At 42.7% G+C, this 19,873-nt stretch overlaps 2 protein-coding genes across 8 annotated transcripts in view; one reads left to right on the top strand and one right to left on the bottom strand.

The window, feature by feature from the left end:
- Positions 1-19,873, bottom strand: part of LOC118369680 (bifunctional heparan sulfate N-deacetylase/N-sulfotransferase 2-like) — a 180,734-nt gene that overhangs the window by 49,877 nt on the left and 110,984 nt on the right. The window lies entirely within an intron of this gene.
- The window catches only part of LOC127916465 (uncharacterized), a 49,800-nt gene continuing 45,129 nt past the window's right edge, over positions 15,203-19,873 (top strand). The window contains exon 1 of the mRNA XM_052498245.1: positions 15,203-15,254. Within this exon, the coding sequence (XP_052354205.1) occupies positions 15,203-15,254 (52 nt within the window). The remainder of the gene's footprint in view (positions 15,255-19,873) is intronic.

The following is a 19,873-nucleotide window of genomic DNA, read 5'->3' as shown; positions in this document are numbered from 1 at the left end:
TAAGTGAGAATTTTTTCCTTGCGTTCCTTGGCTATTTTCATTGTTTGGTTCACAAGCTAGGTTGTTTTTCGGATGTTTGAGTTTCAACTGCTAGGAAGGAGAAGCAACGCGGACACTAGTCAGTCTCACAGGCACAAACATGATTGGAGTGGCATCACCACGGGAACCTCCCGCTTTAGAGGGAAGATGAACAGTTTTGTCTCATCTGTCATATGTTGGTTAACCCTCCTGTTGTGTTCGTTTCATGTTCATTCATTCTGTGTTCCCGGTCCAAAATGACTGCCCCATTATAGCTGATTATAAATCCATATATTATCACCTAATGCTATGTTAGATCTTTTTTTGAATCAACTTAAGTTATTGTGAACATTACAAGTTTTGAACTTCTATTTGCTATTTATGGGATGTAGGCCTCATTGACCTGAGCTCAAACAACTAGTTTTTGAGTTAAAAAGGCATAATGTATGGATTATTTTGACTAACAAATACTCAGATGAAACATTGTGCTATTTATCAGACTACTTTGTGTCAAAGTTAAACAAGGACATTTGTTTTGAAACCATTTAAAATGTTTAAATAGTGGTAGAAAATAACATCTGTTGTGTTCCTGGTCAAAACTGCCCGCCATGATTTTAGTAATAAAGAAAGGACATGGGCCCAAAACTTGCAAACTTGACCATATTACAAAATTAATGTCGGAACACATTAAAGAACAACAGTAAGAATAACAGTATTACTAACAAAAACATTAAAATGTTCACAATCTGTCAATCAGTGGTGGTTCCATGTTGTGTGTTCTCATGCGGTTGTTGCATGTGCCTTGCAAATATATGCACTGGATTTATGGCACATAATGCTCGTTTTGACATCTCTTGGTGCACACAGATTGCACCTCTTCCCTTTGTCTCTTTTGTCTCTGGTGGCCGTATATCGTGCATCTGGCCCTTGTATCTCTATCACCAATCCAGCAGAGGATGGTGTTGGAGGAAGGTGTTGGCGCCTTTGAATGAGGGGTGCCACCATGGCTTTTCCCAACTCTTCTAGGGATAGTCTCCTCTTGAAGAATTTCCCCTACTTCCAGCCTGGATTCACCTCCATCCACACCACAAACTCGTTGTAGGCCGACACATCTAGGATGTTGAAGAACACCACCATGGGCCAACATGCCGTCATCCTCTTACAAGAGTATGTGACAGGAACCTGCAAAAGTGCAATAATCAATAAATAAAATATCACCTGTATGTATTCATTATTTTATGTCTTGCATAGTAACGTGAAAAATTGCATCAAAGTGTTGTTTTAATTTATCACATGTAAAACATATTTACATATTGAAATGAATATAATTGACTCCATATTGTTCACAAATTCAATGAGCATTTCACCAAACAACAACATGTCATATTTTTATGGTGCAGATAAAACAATCTGGTAATAGAAAAAAAAAGTACACGAGACTTGAAAGATACAAAGTAACATACCTTATCAAGGTTGTCAACTCCCCCTCGGTTGTAATCCAGGACAACGTTGGGCTCCCTGGTACTCACAGCAACATCCCTGTGCAGGGTTGTCATCAGGAGCACTTACTTGTTTTTCTTCGGGCAATAGCACAAAGTGTGTGTGTGTGTGCATGCTCAAACACACCTGCATGTGGGGGTCTGGGCATGTGCCTGAACTCAATTTTATACACTAATTGTAGTCTCACCCATTCATTTCTAATGACCGGTCATAAATAAAAACACCCAAAATATAATGAAAATCATCAAAATGTATTTTGTGTGTTCAGATGCCCTGTGTGGATAAAGTCATAGAACCTTATGACAATCAGATTTAATTAAATACATTTTTCGGAGAAAACTTACCGGTTCAATTCGACCAGAACACAACAAGAGGATTAAAAGACTCAGGTCACAAAAAATGTAATTAAACAATATACCACATTACTTCTTACTAGTAATACATGTATTGCTTTAGAAACATTACAAAATCATGATCATCCATTTTTTGGTGTTTTATTGTTGTAATTTAAGCAAGAGAAAATATTTGGGCTGGTAAAAAATCTGAGCGGCTGGTAGAATTTTAAATCTACCTGCCACACAGTGGCTGTGTACCAAAAAGTACATTTTAGACCCTGGCCGTTAGCAAGTGGTGGTACTGAAAAAGGTCAAGGCGACCATTATTCAGTGACTGAAGAGGGAGGGTGAAGCAGAGAAAGTGAAGGCTGGGGAACACACAAACTTTCTTCTTTGTATATTGTTGTGTTATGTTGTTTAATGGGGCAGCTGGTGGTGGATTAAAATGTATAACTTAGGTTTATTCAGTAACCAGTTCACAATAATATTGTTCTCTCTTTGATCGCCCCCCATCTAGCTTCAGAGTTTGTTCTGTTAGGTAACCTAAACTGGGATATGCTTAACACCCCGGCAGTCCTACAATCTAAGCTAGATGTCCTCAATCTCACACAAATCATCAAGGAACCCACCAGGTACAACCCTACATCTGTAAACAAGGGCACCCTCATAGACGTCATCCAGACCAACTGGCCCTCCAAATACATCACTGCCTCATTGCCTGTATCCGCTACGGGTCCGCAGTCAAACGACCACCCCTCATCACTGTTAAACGCTCCCTAAAACACTTCTGCGAGCTGGCCTATCTAATTGACCTGGCCCGGGTATCCTGGAAGGATATTGACCTCATCCCGTCAGTTGAGGATGCCTGGTCATTCTTTAAGAGTAACTTCCTCAACATCAAAAAATGCAGAACTAAGAACAGATATAGCCCAGATATGCAGACCTGACTGCCCTCAACTAGCACAAAAACATCCTGTGGTGGACTGCAATATGCAACTGTTCAGGGAAGTCAGGAACCAATAGCCGCAGTCAGTCAGGAAAGCAAAGGCCAGCTTTTTCAAGCAGAAATTTGCATCCTGTAGCTCTAACTCCAAAAAGTTCTGGGACACTGTAAAGTCCATGGAGAACAAGAGCACCTCCTCCCAGCTGCCCACTGCACTAAGGCTAGGTAACACGGTCACCACCGATAAATCCACGGTAATCGAAAACTTCAACAAGCATTTCTCAATGGCTGGCCATGCCTACCTCCTGGCTACTCCAACCTCGGGCTAACAACTCCGCCCGCCCCCCCTCCACTGCTACTCACCCAAGCCTCCCAGCTTCTCCTTTACCCAAATCCAGATAGCAGATGTTCTGAAAGAGCTGCAAAACCGGGACCCGTACAAATCAGATAGTCTTCACAATCTGGACCCTCTATTTCTGAAACTATCCGCCGCCATTGTCGCAACCCCTATTACCAGCCTGTTCAACCTCTCTTTCATATCGTCTGAGATCCCCAAGGATTGGAAAGCTGCCGCATTCATCCCCCTCTTCAAAGGGGGAGACACCCTGGACCCAAACTGTTACAGACCTATATCCATCCTGCCCTGCCTATCTAAGGTCTTCGAAAGCCAAGTCAACAAACAGATCACTGACCATCTCGAATCCCACCGTACCTTCTCCACTGTGCAATCTAGTTTATGGGGGTTCCACAGGGTTTAATTCTCGGACCGACTCTTTTCTCTGTATATATCAATGATGTTGCTCTTGCTGCGGGCGATTCCCTGATCCACCTCTTCGCAGACGACACCATTCTGTATACTTCTGTCCCTTCCTTGGACACTGTGCTATCTATCCTCCAAACGAGCTTCAATGCCATACAACACTCCTTCCATGGCCTCCAACTGCTCTTAAACGCTAGTAAAACCAAATGCATGCTTTTCAACCATTCGCTGCCTGCACCCCACGCCCGACTAGCATCACCACCCTGGATGATTCCGACTTAGAATATGTGGACATCTATAAGTACCTAGGTGTCTGGCTAGACTGTAAACACTCCTTCCAGACTCATATCAAACATCTCCAATCGAAAATCAAATCTAGAGTGGGCTTTCTATTCCGCAACAAAGCCTCCTTCACTCACGCCGTCAAACTTACCCTAGTAAAACTGACTATCCTACCGATTCTCGACTTCGGCGATGTCATCTATAAAATAGCTTCCAATACTCTACTCAGCAAACTGGATGCAGTTTATCACAGTGCCATCCATTTTGTTACTAAAGCACCTTATACCACCCACCACTGCGATCTGTATGCTCTAGTCGGCTGGCCCTCGCTACATATTCGTCGCCAGACTCACTGGCTCCAGGTCATCTACAAGTCCATGCTAGGTAAAGCTCCGCCTTATCTCAGTTCACTGGTCATGATGGCAACACCCACCCGTAGCACGCGCTCCAGCAGGTGCATCTCACTGATCATCCCTAAAGCCAATTAAGGCCGCCTTTCCTTCCAGTTCTCTGCTGCTTGTGACTGGAACGAATTGCAAAAATCGCTGAAGTTGGAGACTTTTATCTCCCTCACCAACTTTAAACATCTGCTATCTGAGCAGCTAACCGATCGCTGCAGCTGTACATAGTCCATCGGTAAATAGCCCACCCAATTTACCTACCTCATCCCCATACTGTTTTTATTTATTTACTTTTCTGCTTTTTTGCACACCAGTATCTCTACCTGCACATGACCATCTAATCATTTATCACTCCAGTGTTAATCTGCTAAATTGTAATTATTCGCCTACCTCCTCATGCCTTATGCACACAATGTATATAGACTCTTTTTTTCCTACTGTGTTATTGACTTGTTTATTGTTTACTCCATGTGTAACTCTGTGTTGTTGTCTGTTCACACTGCTATGCTTTATCTTGGCCAGGTTGCAGTTGTAAATGAGAACTTGTTCTCAACTAGCCTACCTGGTTAAATAAAGGTGAAATAAAGGTGATATAAAAAAAATATATTGTATACATGTGGTTAGCATGTTCAATTAATAAATTATAATTAAGAAATGTAATGGATGTTTGCTTATTTTCATTAAGAGACAAAACAGTTTTACAAATTAAGTTGATGTAATATAGTGTTTCTCAGAAATACACCAATTACTTTAAAAGCACTGCAAATGACCTAGACCCATGTTGGCATATACATTTTTTAAATAAAAAATAAAAAGTATTTAAATTTTTGTGACCGTTCAAGTTCAGTTTGGAACAGTTGAATTTTCACTTCGGGACGGTGAGGAAAAAAGTTAGTCGTTAGTAACTACTCCAAGTCTCAGAGCGAGTGACGTTTGAAACGCTATTAGCGCACACCCAGCTAACTAGCTAGCCATTTCACATTGGTTACACCAGCCAGGCTGATAGGCTTGAAGTCATAAACAGCGCTGTGCTTGCGAAGAGCTGCTGGCAAAACGCACAAAAGCGCTGTTTGAATGAATGCTTATGAGCCTGCTGCTACCTACCATCGCTCAGTCAGACTGCTCTATCAAATTATAGACTTAATTATAATATAATTACACACAGAAATACGAGCCTTTAGTCATTAATATGGTCAAATCCGGAAACTATCATTTAGAAAACAAAACGTTTATTCTTTCAGTGAAATACGGAACCGTTCTGTATTTTATCTAACGGGTGGCATCCCTAAGTCTAAATATTCTTGTTACATTGCACAACCTTTAATGTTATGTCATAATTACGTAAAATTCTGGCAAATTAGTTCGCAATGAGCCAGGCTGCCCAAACTGTTGCATATACCCTGACTCTGCGTGAAATGACACAATTTCACCTGGTTAATATTGCCTGCTAACCTGGATTTCTTTTAGCTAAATATGCAGGTTTAAAAATATATACTTCTGTGTATTGATTTTAAGAACGGCATTGGTGTTTATGGTTAGGTACAGTCGTCCAACGATTGTGCTTTTTTCACAAATGCGCTTTTGTTAAATCATCCCCCTGCGTTGCATCGATTATATGCAACACAGGACATGCTAGATAAACTAGAAATATCATCAACCATGTGTAGTTAACTAGTGATTATGATTGATTGATTGTTTTTTTACAAGATAAGTTTAATGCTAGCTAGCAACTTATCTTGGCTTCTACTGCATTCGCGTAACAGGCAGGCTCCTCGTGGAGTGCAATGAGAGGCAGGTGGTTAGAGCGTTGGACTAGTTAACTGTAAGGTTGCAAGATTGGTCCCCCGAGCTGACAAGGTGAAAATCTCTCATTATGCCCCTGAACAAGGCAGTTAACCCACCGTTCGTAGGCCGTCATTGAAAATAAGAATGTGTTCTTAATTAACTGACTTGCCTAGTTAAATAAAAGGTATTTAAAAAAACTGCAAAATCGGCACCAAAAAAAATACAGATTTCCGATTGTTATGATAACTTGAAATCAGCCCTAATTAATCTGCCATTCCGATTAATCGGTCGACCTCTAATACACACCCCAGAGAGAAAGAGAGAGGGGTAGAGCTACAGATGGGCAAAGAAAGAGGGAGGAAGCAATAGGAGGGAGGACACAAAAAAAGGCGGTTGAGAGAGAAAGGCAAGACAGGGACCGTGGGAGGGAAGGGTGTGGGGCAAAGAGAGTAAGGGAGACATGGATCGATTCTATCCTCCTGTCTGTGTATGTCAGGGCTGGTGTTGTTGGAGCTAAAAGCCTTGCATTTAGTAGCCTGGTCTGGGAGGAATAGGAGCAAACATGTAGCACCACCAGTCAACAGCTCTACCCTCATAGGAAACAGGAGATGACGCATGAGAAATCTGCTCAGATCCCCTAAGAATGAGTCTGCCTTTCAGAGGCACTTTATCACACAATAATATAGAGGGAGGATGAGAGAGAACGCTAGAACTGGCTTTAAAGGACTGGCTTTGAAAGAGAAACCATGTTCCGATCTCAAGGCTGCATCCTTTCCCACTAATAAACCATTCTGTTATTTCACACTGTACTTGTATAGAGCTGACGATGGGATCGTTCTCTGCAACAAAGAACAGAGGCAGATGCATTCAGTCAGTGTGAGCAGATTTAAACAGGACAAAATAAGATGTGTTGCGTATCCATTCTATCAAACAGGACAGTTGTCCCTGAAGATCGTCCCTCTGGTCCAGCTGCACTACAAATCAACTGACTGAGAACCAAACATCCACGAATACGCACTGTACAGAAATAGTCTCACTGTTACAAAATATCACATTCTACAAGCCAAGAACGTAGTCATTTAGGAAGGTTGGTAAACATGTTTCCCCCGAATCCAGCCTGATGACAAGGAAGATGAGAATGTAGGCCGACTAACTCTACATTTCAAATGGGGAATTAAGCAAAGGTCAAATAACAGATTAAGGCATGTTAGCGTTTGTTATTTATTGAGGGTAGCTGTAAATAGTGCATACGCTCAATAGAAAAGAACCCGTTTTGTTCATATATTTACCCGGTAACTTTTATATATTGTCAAGCCTTTGGCCCAAGGCAGAATGGAAAGGAGAGAAGAGGGTAACATGACAGAGGGAGGGAATGATGACAAAGAGAGAGAGGGAGCATGACGAAAACAGCAGAAAAGAGAAACCCAAGGGAACAGGGAAAAATAAGTAAAAAATGAGGAACAGGAAATGTTAAAAGGAAAAGCGGATGTGTGCTTGCTGATTTCAAACAAAGATAGAAATTGAGAAAGAAACGACTCAAGTCACTTTCTTGCTGGGCAGATGTACTGCTCGGAAAGTGCCAACAGATGAGCCCTGAAACCTTCCATCATTATTTATCTCTCCATCCTTCTCATCTTTCTTCTAAATGACCTCTGCTGCCAGAGGACCTGGCCCTAGCCACTGATTTGCGTGCGTGTTTACACTACACATAGCCACTTAAAACAGCTGGGGGGTGGCCAATACCAGTCACATCCTCAACTGAATTCTCCCTTTACCTGCTACCTCCTGGTTGTAGAGGTTTTTTTTTTTAAAGAAAGAAACTATGCACTGTGTGTGTGTCAGAAGCAGTGCCGGGGATAGAGTAGAATGAGTTTAGATGTCCTTTTAGCTTTAGTTGCCCTTTGGGTGACTGTACTGTCCGTCTGTAGCTGAGAGAGAGGCAGTATGATGACGATGGTGTCTCTGGGTTTTAATGGTAGCCCGGATGCCTGTGGAAGGAGCTGCCAGCTTTCAACATGTCTGCTCAATTATATAGCGATAGAGACACCCAGAGCTAGTTGTTCTGGCAGGTATCTGTAACCTCACTCGCCACTGACACCCACAGAGGCGCGCGCACACACGGACACACACACACACACTCCTGTCCAGCCTATTACCACTCGGTTGCCTCATGCTCGTCATTACACCCTTGCTTCCACGCCGCCACCAGACACCCCAAATATCTTCAAGCAGACACAACAAAATGGGTGACCTCTGAACTCCTGGCCCCAGGGTCCTCCTTTATTGACTGTTGGCAGTCCACCCCCCTCTTTGTCCCCAATGCTCTATATTCTCTTGACCCTTACACCCCCCCAACCCCTCTATCCACCCCCCATGGTCTCTCTTCTTAAAGGCCAAACCTGACAACCCAAACATCCCAATTACGTCTCCTCTTCTCCCTCTCACATACCACTCTAACCTGACACACACACACACACACACACACACACACACACACACACACACACACACACACACACACACACACACACACACACACACACACACACACACACACACACACACACACACACACACACACACACACACACACACACACACACACGTTGAGGCACTTATTATTTCACAGAAAATGTACTCTCATCCTCCTTGTAAATATTAATAGCCACATGTGGGTACATTCAATTAGGCCTAGCATTTGTGATTCTGAGTACACATACTGAGAAAACACTAGAAAACTTGTGAGTCTGCTGATATAAAGGAAAGGCCATGATAGCAGTATTGGACCCTGGTGTGGACAGAGCCGACAGAGACAGAAAAAAGGAGAGTGAGCGATGTGTAATAGAAATATGTTATCTCCCAACTCCCCCTGAGACACCTGCAGGGAGTGGGGACACAGCCATGTTCACCATTTCCCAGCGCATGTGGAACAATTAGGTTCAAGTGCCTTGCTCAAGGGCACAGCGACAGATTTTACACCTTGTCGGTGCTGGTATTCGAACCAGCAACCTTTTGATTACTGGCCCAATGCAGTCACAGCAATAATTCTCAATGGGAAGACAGAAGACACTGACAGTTCTGTCAAATCACATCCTGGAGTATTCTCCAAATTACCACTAATCCCAACCCGCTTGAAGAAAACATGACAATCTTTTCCCAAAACCACAGGGCATGACAGTCTATTCAAATTTTCCCTCACTCGGAGACAAAGCTACTTGAGAAGCAATTATACAAACAAGGACATTCCTATTGTGGTGTGTGTAGCTGAATGACAATGCCAGAGGATAGAGTCGCTGAGGGGTGAAATGTTTCCCCCTTTGGAAACCGCTGTCTGATGACCTGAGTACAGATATACCGGAGTCTACTGATCTGAAGATGAATGCTGCCATGACAGTCAGCCGCACACGTCGCATGTGATCCGGCTTGTTATAACATGACCAAGCACAAATAGTTCATACATGTAATAACATGAACATGCACACGTCGGTCTGGCCTAAAAATCAACTAAATTTCTATTTATTTATGGGTGATTCATGAGATGAATATATATTTTCTTGTTCTCTCTAAATAAGCTTCGTTGTGCAACTAAAGGTCAAATACACTGCATTTCAAACAGTCAGCAATAATCTAATGAAATCAGGGCTTGTGAAATTGTACCTAGGCTAAATAGAAGCTATCCACAACCATAAGACCCACTAATAATTCCATAATTTTATTTAAATAGTTTAACCTGCTTTATTGCAATAATCGCTGATCTGGCTTTCAAGTCTATGAAAATTCCCTTTTTGTTACAAATTTAACCAGAGCCACGCATAATGCACATTCACTTCTTGTAGCAGTCATTATAGAAATAACACTGGTCTCATGAACAATCTCTCAACCACAAGCCCACGTGTTAGTGAGTAGCCAGCTAATCTTTATATTTCAAGTTTACATTTACATTTAAGTCATTTAGCAGACGCTCATATCCAGAGCGACTTACAAATTGGTGCATTCACCTTATGACATCCAGTGGAACAGCCACTTTACAATAGTGCATCTAAATCTTTTAAGGGGGGGGTGCGAAGGATTACTTTACCCTATCTACCAAGTTTAGCCAATGCTAGCTAACTTGGTAGAACAGTTGAACTGTTATGAACACACCGTTCTGTCTGTCTCCAACTGTTTTAAACAGCGTGCTAGCCTGCCAACTTTGTTCAGATGTTGAAATCAAGTGGCCTACCTTGTTTCTCAGAATTAGAACGAGTTGCCAAGTCCTTATACAATAGTTGTATGCTTATTGCACATTTGTAAAAAGAGACTAAACAGCTAGTATAACAGTCTTTGGCTAAAATGCTGCTAGCGATATGTGGTACATCAATGCCTCTTGCGACAAACTCAGCATTCATTTTCCAGAATCAATGTTCATTGATACTCCTGTTTTAGTAGTGTCTGGTCTGCCCGTAATTTGAGCTGTTGAGACATAAAAAGGGTATCGTTAGGTAGGTTAACTTCTCTATTAAAATAAAATAATGTCTCAACGCGTTTCAGTGTGCATACGACCGATTCTGTTGGACCAAACATCAAATGCAAATAGCGAGTTGAAATTGCTCGTCAGTGAGATGTGATATATCATCTTTGTGAGATGCAGGGGGAGGGGCTTGGTGTGTGTGTGTGTGTAAACCTAGAGTAAGCAGTGAAGGAAGAGGTTTCACTCTCACCAAAAATCTGTCCAAAAAAAGCCCAATCTGTTTCTATGGGCTTATTTTGGACCTAAGCTTGTCGCCGACCTTCCCGCCTTTGAGACAACTTCCATTGTTAGGGTGGAGACATGAGCATCTTGTCATTATATATACACACAGATCTCTGGTGTAAATGGGAAGGTGCACACAGCACAGAAGGAGCGAAGCAGACGAGACCAAAAAGAGAATAAGCGGACATAAACGCTAATAAAAACGACAACTAAAAAAATACTTGATTCTTGCAATATAGGTATTTGGAATATCGCGCAAAAACTCATTTGAATTAAATCGTTATAGTCGCCCAGCCCTACACACACATGGGTCATACGTGTAACTCACAATTAAACATACTTTTTCCTGCCTTCCTCCTCGCAAATGCTCAAGCACACACACACACTAAAAATCAGTGGCTAGGGCCAGGTCCTCTGGCAGCAGAGGTCATTCAGAAGACAGATGAGATAAGGATGGAGCGTGATGGAGAGATAAATAATGATGGAAGGTATCAGGGCTCATCTGTTGGCGACAGTGACAAGGCCTCTCAGGTGGAGCATCCTACAGCTCACACACAGCTAGAAGTCTGATGAAAAATCACACACACACACACACACACACACACACACACACACACACACACACACACACACACACACAGCACTAGATCTAAGAATAGATGCAGGCAATCTTCACCCATCATAAATAGCGATAAGTGTGACAAAAACAATTCATTTGGAGGCTTTGATAATTAAAAGATGACTTATTGAAAACAAAACAACAGATGCCCTGTGAGGAAAATATGCTCTGTTGTTGTATTATGGATGTTTCTATTCCAAATGCAATACTATGCAAACATCCTATATAAAAGACTGAATGAGGATCGAGTCAGTGGTGGGCTATAATTTCAGCTCGAGGGCCACATGGGGATTTTCAACATTTGTGAGGGGCGCAGAGATTTTTTCCGGGACCAATTTGTTCGTCAAAAGCTAATTGCGAGACAGAAAAAGGGCAGTTATTTGAAAACGTATTGGTCCATTCAAATTTTTTCAAACTTTATATCTAGTTTCTGACTTTCAAGTGTTGCCTGGAGTGTTTTTTAACACCCCAAAAAACAAATACAATTTACTTTAAACCTCCCTGGGGCCGTGTTGAATTGGCTCGCAGGCCGGATCCGGTCCATGGGCCGTATGTGGGCTAGCTAGTCCCTTTGATATTACCTTGACCTATTGAAAGCGTTGCCCCCTCCTGCATGATGTATTTAATCTGAGCTTTACTAAAGGTTGGGGAGTCAGAGCCTCAGAGTAAAGCCCACCTCCATGGGATGAAGACATGCAAAGACCCATTTCTTCATCTCCACACAATGTCTTTATCCCCACCACCCCCAGGACATCCCCGGGACACCAGCTCACTTGCTAAACACACATCACAGAGAGGGGGCTATTCTGGCTACCGCTAGATACAGGCTGGAGGGACCATACGCCAATATCTAAAGTGCTGGATTCACAGCAGGATTTCTTCAACTCTGGACCCAATGTGGGCCCTGGGCATGTGAAAGGTGGGCTGCGAGTTACCAGAATAAATCTAGAATCACACAGAATTTCTTAAATTTGAGTCGGAGGACGGTCAATTTTTCATTTGAGTCTCGGGCTGAAAAAGTTTAAGAACCCCTGCCCCACAGGGTCGGTCACAAAGATATTTTAATACTAGGAAGTCTCAAACAGCATTGCTAACCTGAGCCACAGCTTGATGTTACCACAGGGCCGTTCCCCGTAACTTCCCATGTCGGACAGGCCTACAGGCCGGGGACTGGCCCAGTTGGCTCTGTCAGTCTGGCACATACAGTGTCTGTATGTGTAAAGGGTGCTGGCAGTGCTGGGCAAAGTGGCCTAGCCAGCCTGAGTGAGTGTGATGGTAATCCAGAGGCATGCCTAATTAGAGGACGGATTTAGCTGTATGGATGACATGGCATAGACAGAAGACGGATTTAGCTGTATGGATGACATGGCATAGACAGAGGACGGATTTAGCTGTATGGATGACATGGCATAGACAGAGGACGGATTTAGCTGTATGGATGACATGGCATAGACAGAGGATGGATTTAGCTGTATGGATGACATGGCATAGACAGAGGACGGATTTAGCTGTATGGATGACATGGCATAGACCGAAGACGGATTTAGCTGTATGGATGACATGGCATAGACAGAGGACGGATTTAGCTGTATGGATGACATGGCATAGACCGAAGACGGATTTAGCTGTATGGATGACATGGCATAGACCGAAGACTGATTTAGCTGTATGGATGACATGGCATAGACAGAAAAGGCCCGAAAAGGCCAGCAGGCTGCAGTCAGTGTACTGTAGGCCTGAGAGATAGATAGGGGAGGATGGAGGGAAGGATAGGAAGAGGGGAGGATGAGATGGCCTGCTCCATATCCGCCCCAGGGATGCCTTCCCCCAGTGACTGTATGTATTTAATAAATGACCAAACAAGGCCTGCTGCTTTACCAGGAAGATTAGTGATAATCTGGGTTAATGCATTGAGAGCGAGGGAGAGAGAGAAGGGGCAACTTTCTCTAATCTTCAGCAGGCAAAACATCCATGCTTAAGATTTTCCTGTGCTGAAATGAATAAAACAAATTAAAGTGTGTTGATTATACAATAAAAGTCATGCTTGTAAACCGCAGTGATCGTCAATTTTTAAAAAAATTTTAAACAACAGCTTTAATGAAAATGTGTCATTGTGGTGCGAGGAGGAGGGGAAAGCAGGGAAACAGTAAATGAAGCTTTCCTTTGATGCGTACACAGCGGCCGCCTGCGGGGGGAGTGAGCGAGAAAACCGTGATGACTCGGCGTGAGATGCCTGTGTGCGTCTGTAAATGGATATCCACACTATCAAACAGTACATGACATAGGTGCAATTGGAATCGCAAACCTAAACCAGGTACCCGACATTTATTTGAGAATCCCCCTTAAAATAACAATAGAAAAATGGGAATCTCACAAAAACACCAGAAGCAGACAGGAAAGCCAAGTGAGACTCCGTGGTCTTTGTTCAGGTAGAGATGAGAGCAGTGGTGCAGTGGTCCCTGAGTGCGTCTGGTTGCTCCCCTTTCCCAAAGATGAGAGCTCTCTTTCAGCCAAGCGTGAGAGTCGGGTCAAACGCATGATGCCAGTCTACAAAAAGAGAGACGGCTCCCCGTTGAGACGGCTCTGAACTGGAGCGAACATGTTGGCTCATCGCTACATTAGGCACTGGGCAGGCGCACGCACACACACACACGCACACACACAAAATCAGTTTCTACTTTGGGAAACTGAGGATCAATTGCTATTCTCCGCTCTTCCGTTCAAAATGATGAATGCATTCACTTAATGGCCTGTTATTTGGAGGGAACGGAGTGGGTGGTGGAGAGGCTAACAAAATAACTCTATACTCTACACTAGGGTTGCAAAGGGTCTGACATTTTCCATTGTAAGTTAAGCCCTGGAATTTGGGGAATTTTGTTTAAATTCATCAAAAAGTTAGCTTATAACAGTGACCTTTTTTTGTGGGACACACAAAACAATTCTAGGTTCCCTCATCGCTCACAACAACCAACATCTGACAAAAGTCCCTCTACTTCTATTCGAGGTGAAAATTATGAATCAGGAGCCTTATTGATAGCAACAGCTCATGGTCTCCTGGAATCAGAAGTTGTTTTGACTCATTGGAGGAAAGTCAGAAATGCTGATGAGTGTCTTGCTCGAGCTGTGTATGCAACTGGTTTACCGTTGATGCTCGCAGGCAATGTGTATTGGAAGAGATTTCTGAATGTTCTTCGCCCAGCATACACCCCTCCAACCAGACATTCTTTATCTACTCATTTGCTGTTTGCAGAGTTCAACAGAGTTCAAGTGAAGGTCATGCAAATCATAGAGAAAGCAGACTGTATTGCAATCATCTCTGATGGGTGGTCGAATGTTCGTGGGCAAGAAAAAATTAACTACATCTACACCCCTCAACCAGTATTCTACAAGAGCACAGACACATGGGACGACAGATACACTGGTCTCTCCATTGCAGATGAGCTGATGGCAGTCGTCAATGACCTTGGACCAGAAGGTATTTGCACTGGTGACAGACAATGCTGCGAACATAAAGGCTGCTTGGTCTAAAGAGGAGGAGGAGTCCTACCCTCACATCACACCCATTAGATGTGCAGCTCATGCATTGAATCTGCTCCTCAAGGACATCATGGCACTGAAAACAATGGATACACTCTACAAGAGAGCCAAGGAAATGTCTAGGTAAGTGAAGGGTCATCAAGTTATAGTAGCAGTCTACCTTACCAAGCAAAGGGAGAAGAATAAGAGCCCCACATTGAAGCTGCCCAGCAACACCCGTTGGGGTGGTGTTGTCATCATGTTTGACAGTCTTCTTGGTCTCCAAGAAATGACCATATCAGTCTGCCGATATGGACAGCCCCATCAAGAGGATCCTCCTGGATTACGTATTTTGGGAGAGTGGTAAGCAGCCTGAAACCAATAGCAGTAGCCATTGCACGGATTGAGGAAGACAATGTCATCCTGTCTGATGTTCAGACTGCTTGCAGATATAAGAGAAAAAAATCTGTACTACCCTGCCTACTTCCCTGTTGCTCCAAGCAGAGGAAACTGCAGATCTGAAATACATCAAAAAGCGTGAAGACTTCTGCCCGAAGCCCATACACGCCACAGCATACATGCTGGACCCCAAGTATGCTGGCAAGAGCATCCTGTCTGGTGAAGAGATCAACAAGGCCTATGGTGTGATCAGGACAGTGTCTCGCCACCTTGGCCTGGATGAGGGCAAGGTTCTTGGCAGTCCGGCAAAGAACACTTCCAAGCAAGGGATTTGGGATGGAGATGCAATATGGCAGTCATGCCAACATATCTCATCAGCCACCTGGTGGAAGGGACTTTGTGGATCTGAGGCTCTTTCCCTTGTTCCCTCCATGCTCCAAATCCCACCAACATCAGCCGCCTCTGAGCGCAACTGGTCCTTGTTTGGGAGCACACACACACAAAAGAACACAACAGGCTGACCAATACAAGGGTTGAATAATTGGTGGCCATCTGGGCAAATTTAAGGCTGATGGAGCCTGACAACGTGACCATCCTCAACAAGGTTAGAAAGTGAGTGAAAATGAGGCCTCAGAGGATGATGTTCAAGAGGTGGACATTGAGGAGGTCCAGGGAGAAGACATGGAAGCCTGAGAGAAAGACAACCAAAGCTTTAGGTTCTAGAATTTTACAGATGTATGTTGAAAACGTTTATTCAATATTCCCCTCCTTTTGTTGTTCAATGAAATCATCCCATGTGAAGAGTCAACCTAGTAACAATTCCCTGTCTTAGGTCAGTTAGGATCACCACTTTATAACAGTAGAGAGAATGATTAATTTCAGCTTTTATTTCTTTCATCACATTCCCAGTGGGTCAGAAGTTTACATACACTCAATTAGTATTTGGTAGCATTGCCTTTAAATTGTTTAACTTGGGTCAAAACATTTCAGATAGTCGTCCACAATCTTCCCACAATAAGTTGGGTGAATTTTGGCCCATTCCTCCTGACAGAGCTGGTGTAACTGAGTCAGGTTTGTAGGACTCCTTGCTCGCACACACTTTTTCAGTTCTGCCCACACATTTTTCTATAGGATTGAGGACAGAGCTTTGTGATGGCCACTCCAATACCTTCACTTTCTTGTCCTTAAGCCATTTTGCCGCAACTTTGGTAGTATGCTTGGGGTCATTGTCCATTTGGAAGACCCATTTGTGACCAAGCTTTAACTTCCTGACTGATGTCTTGAGATGTTGCTTCAATATATCCATATAATTGTCCCTCATGATGCCATCCATTTTGTGAAGTTCACCAGTCCCTCCTGCAGCAAAGCACCCCCAAAACATAATGCTGCCACCCCCTGTGCTTCACGGTTGGGATGGTGTCCTTTTTCTTCCAAACATAACTATGGTCATTATGGCCAAACAGTTCTATTTTTTGTTTCATTAGACAAGAGGACGTTTCTCCAAAAAGTACGCTCTTTGTCCCCATGTGCAGTTGCAAACCGTAGTCTAGCTTTTTTATGGGGTTGTGGAGCAATGGCTTCTTCCTTGCTGAGTGGCCTTTCAGGTTATGCCGATATAGGACTCATTTTACTGTGGATTTTGATACTTTGTGCCCGTTTCCTCCGGCATCTTCACAAGGTCCTTTGCTGTTGCTCTGGAATTGATTTGCACTTTTTGCACCAAAATACGTTCATCTCTAGGAGACAGCATGCGTCTCTTTCCTGAGCAGTATGACGGCTGTGTTGTCCCATGGTGTTTATACTTGCGTACTATTGTTTGTACAGATGAACGTCGTACCTTCAGGCATTTGGAAAATGAACCAGACTTCTGGAGGTCAACTATTTTTATTCTGAGGTCTTGGCTGATATCTTTTGATTTTCCCATGATATCAAGCAAAGAGCAACGGAGTTTGAAGGTAGGCCTTGAAATACATCCACACCTCCAATTGACTCAAATGATGTCAATTAGCCTATCAGAAGCTTCTAAAGCCATGACATCCTTTTCTGGAATATTCCAAGCTGTTTGAAAGGCACAGTCAACTAAGTGTATGTGAACTTCTGACCCACTAGAATTGTGATACAGTGAATTATAAGTGAAATAATCAGTCTTTCAACAATTGTTGGAAAAAATACTTTTGTGTCATGCGCAAAGTAGATGTCCAAACCAACTTGCCAAAACTATAGTTTGTTAATTAACAAGAAATTTGTGGAGTGGTTGAAAAATGAGTTTTAATGACTCCAACCTAAGTGCATGTAAACTTCCGACTTTAACTGTATTCCCGTTAACCTGTCAAGGACCCGTTCTGCTAGCGGAACCCCTCGCCAACAGCCAATGAAATTGCAGGGCGCCAAATACAAATCAACAGAAATCTCATAAATCAAATTTCTCAAACATACAAGTATTGGGCATTTTAAAGATACAATTCTCATTATTCCAGCCACAATGTCTGTTTCAAAAATGCTTTACAGCGAAAGCTCCACAAACGATTATGTCAGGTCTCCACCAACTCACAGAATAACCCAGCCATTTCTCCAGCCAGAGAGGAGTCACAAAAAGCACAAATAGAGATAGAATTAATCACTAACCTTTGATGATCTTCATCAGATGACACTCATAGGACTTCATGTTACATAATACATGTATGTTTTGTTCGGTAAAGTTCATATTTATATCCAAAATGTTACATATTTATATCTTATTTTACATTGGCGTGTTACGTTCAGTAGTTCCAAAACATGCATTGATATTGCAGAGAGCCACACGAATTCACAGAAATACTCATTATAAATGTCAATGAAAATAAACATTTTAGACATGGACATATAGATACACTTCTCCTTAATGCAACCTCTGTGTCAGATTTTTTTTTTTACTTTACGGAAAAAGCATCTGAAAATGGTGCTCAAACCAGCCAGAGAAATGTCCGCCATATTCGGTAGGCAACATTATTCATAAATGGCATTATAAATATTCACTTACCTTTGATGATCTGATCTTCATCAGAATGCACTCCCAGGAATCGCAGTTCCACAATAAATGCTCGTTTTGTTTGATAATGTCCATAATTTATGTCCATTTATGTTCAATAGCTTCTTTTGTTAGGGCGTTTGGTAAACAAATCCAAATGCGCGATCTGGTCCATTCGGACAAAACGTTCAAAAAGTTATATTACAGGTCGAAGAAACTTGTCAAACTAAGTATAGAATCAATCTTTAGGATGTTATCGTAAAAGTTCAATAATGTTCCAACCGGAGAATTCCATTGTCTGTTGAAAAGCAATGGAACGACAGCTACCTCTCAAGTGAAAGCGCGTGACTGAGAATGAGGCTGTAGGCAGACCAATGACTCAAAGAGCTCCCATCCGGTCCCACATCACATGAGAAGCCTGAAACAATGTTCTAAAGACAGTTGACATCTAGTGGAAGCCTTAGGAAGTGCAACATAACCAATATCCCACGGGGTATTCAATAGGGGTGAGTTCAAAAACTACAAACCTCAGATTTCCCACTTCCTGTTTGATTTTTTTCTCAGGTTTTTGCCTGCCATTTGAGTTCTGTTATACTCACAGACATCAATCAAACAGTTTTAGAAACTTCCAAGTGGTTTCTATCCAATACTAATAATAATATGCATGTATTAGCATCTGGGACTGAGTAGGAGGCAGTTCACTCTGGGCACGCTATTCATCCAAAAGTGAAAATGCTGCCCCTATGCCAAAGAAGTTAATTCCCACTGTTTCCACCACTGAATATTCCCCAAAATGTGCAACCCTACTCCAAACTCCTTATGCATATGTAATTTCCTCCATCTTAGGGCCTAGTGGAAAGATATTTCTTTGCCCCGTCCTAAAGCTACATACAGTGGATGTGAGTAGGGAGCCAGTAGGGAGCCGCTGTCCTGGCTCTCTCTCTGTCAGATCACATCAAAGGAGAGGCACTCCCCCTGAGGCAGAGCAGCACAGGGGAACCATCAGAACCTTCATCTCCCAACACTAGTAAACACTCTGCATCACTGATAACACAGACTGCCTGCTTGAAACTGGGAGGCAGACAAAATACATCATGACTCACTGTTGAATCACAACTCTAGTCAGGGTGCATTTAGTTTGAGGGATGTAGAGGCAACCGTTTGCAGTAAATTTTTCAGATGGCCTACGTGAAGTTATCAAAAAAGTAAGGTGCTAAGAGGTTTTTTAAATTGCACACTCCAACTGGGGCATTGTGTTGTGGGACAAAACGGCACACTTTAGAGTAGCCTTCTATTGTCCCCAGCACAAGGTACACCTGTGTAATGATCATGCTGTTTAATCAGCTCCTTGATATGCCACACCTGTCAGGTGTATGGATTATCTTGGCAAAGGAGAAATGCTCACTAAAAGGGATGTAAACAAAACTGTCCACAACATTTTAGAGAAATAGGCTTTTTGTGCATATAGAACATTTTTGGGATCGTTTATTTCAGCTCATGAAACACTTTGTTTATATTTGTGTTCAGTATACATAAATAACGATCTGCATGTCATTGTGGCAGTAAGGGAAAACAC

This window comes from Oncorhynchus keta, chromosome 36, assembly GCF_023373465.1.
Source record: "Oncorhynchus keta strain PuntledgeMale-10-30-2019 chromosome 36, Oket_V2, whole genome shotgun sequence".
Lineage (NCBI taxonomy): Eukaryota > Metazoa > Chordata > Actinopteri > Salmoniformes > Salmonidae > Oncorhynchus > Oncorhynchus keta.
Note: the sequence above shows the minus strand (reverse complement) of the source record. Positions and strands in the feature narration are given on the sequence as shown.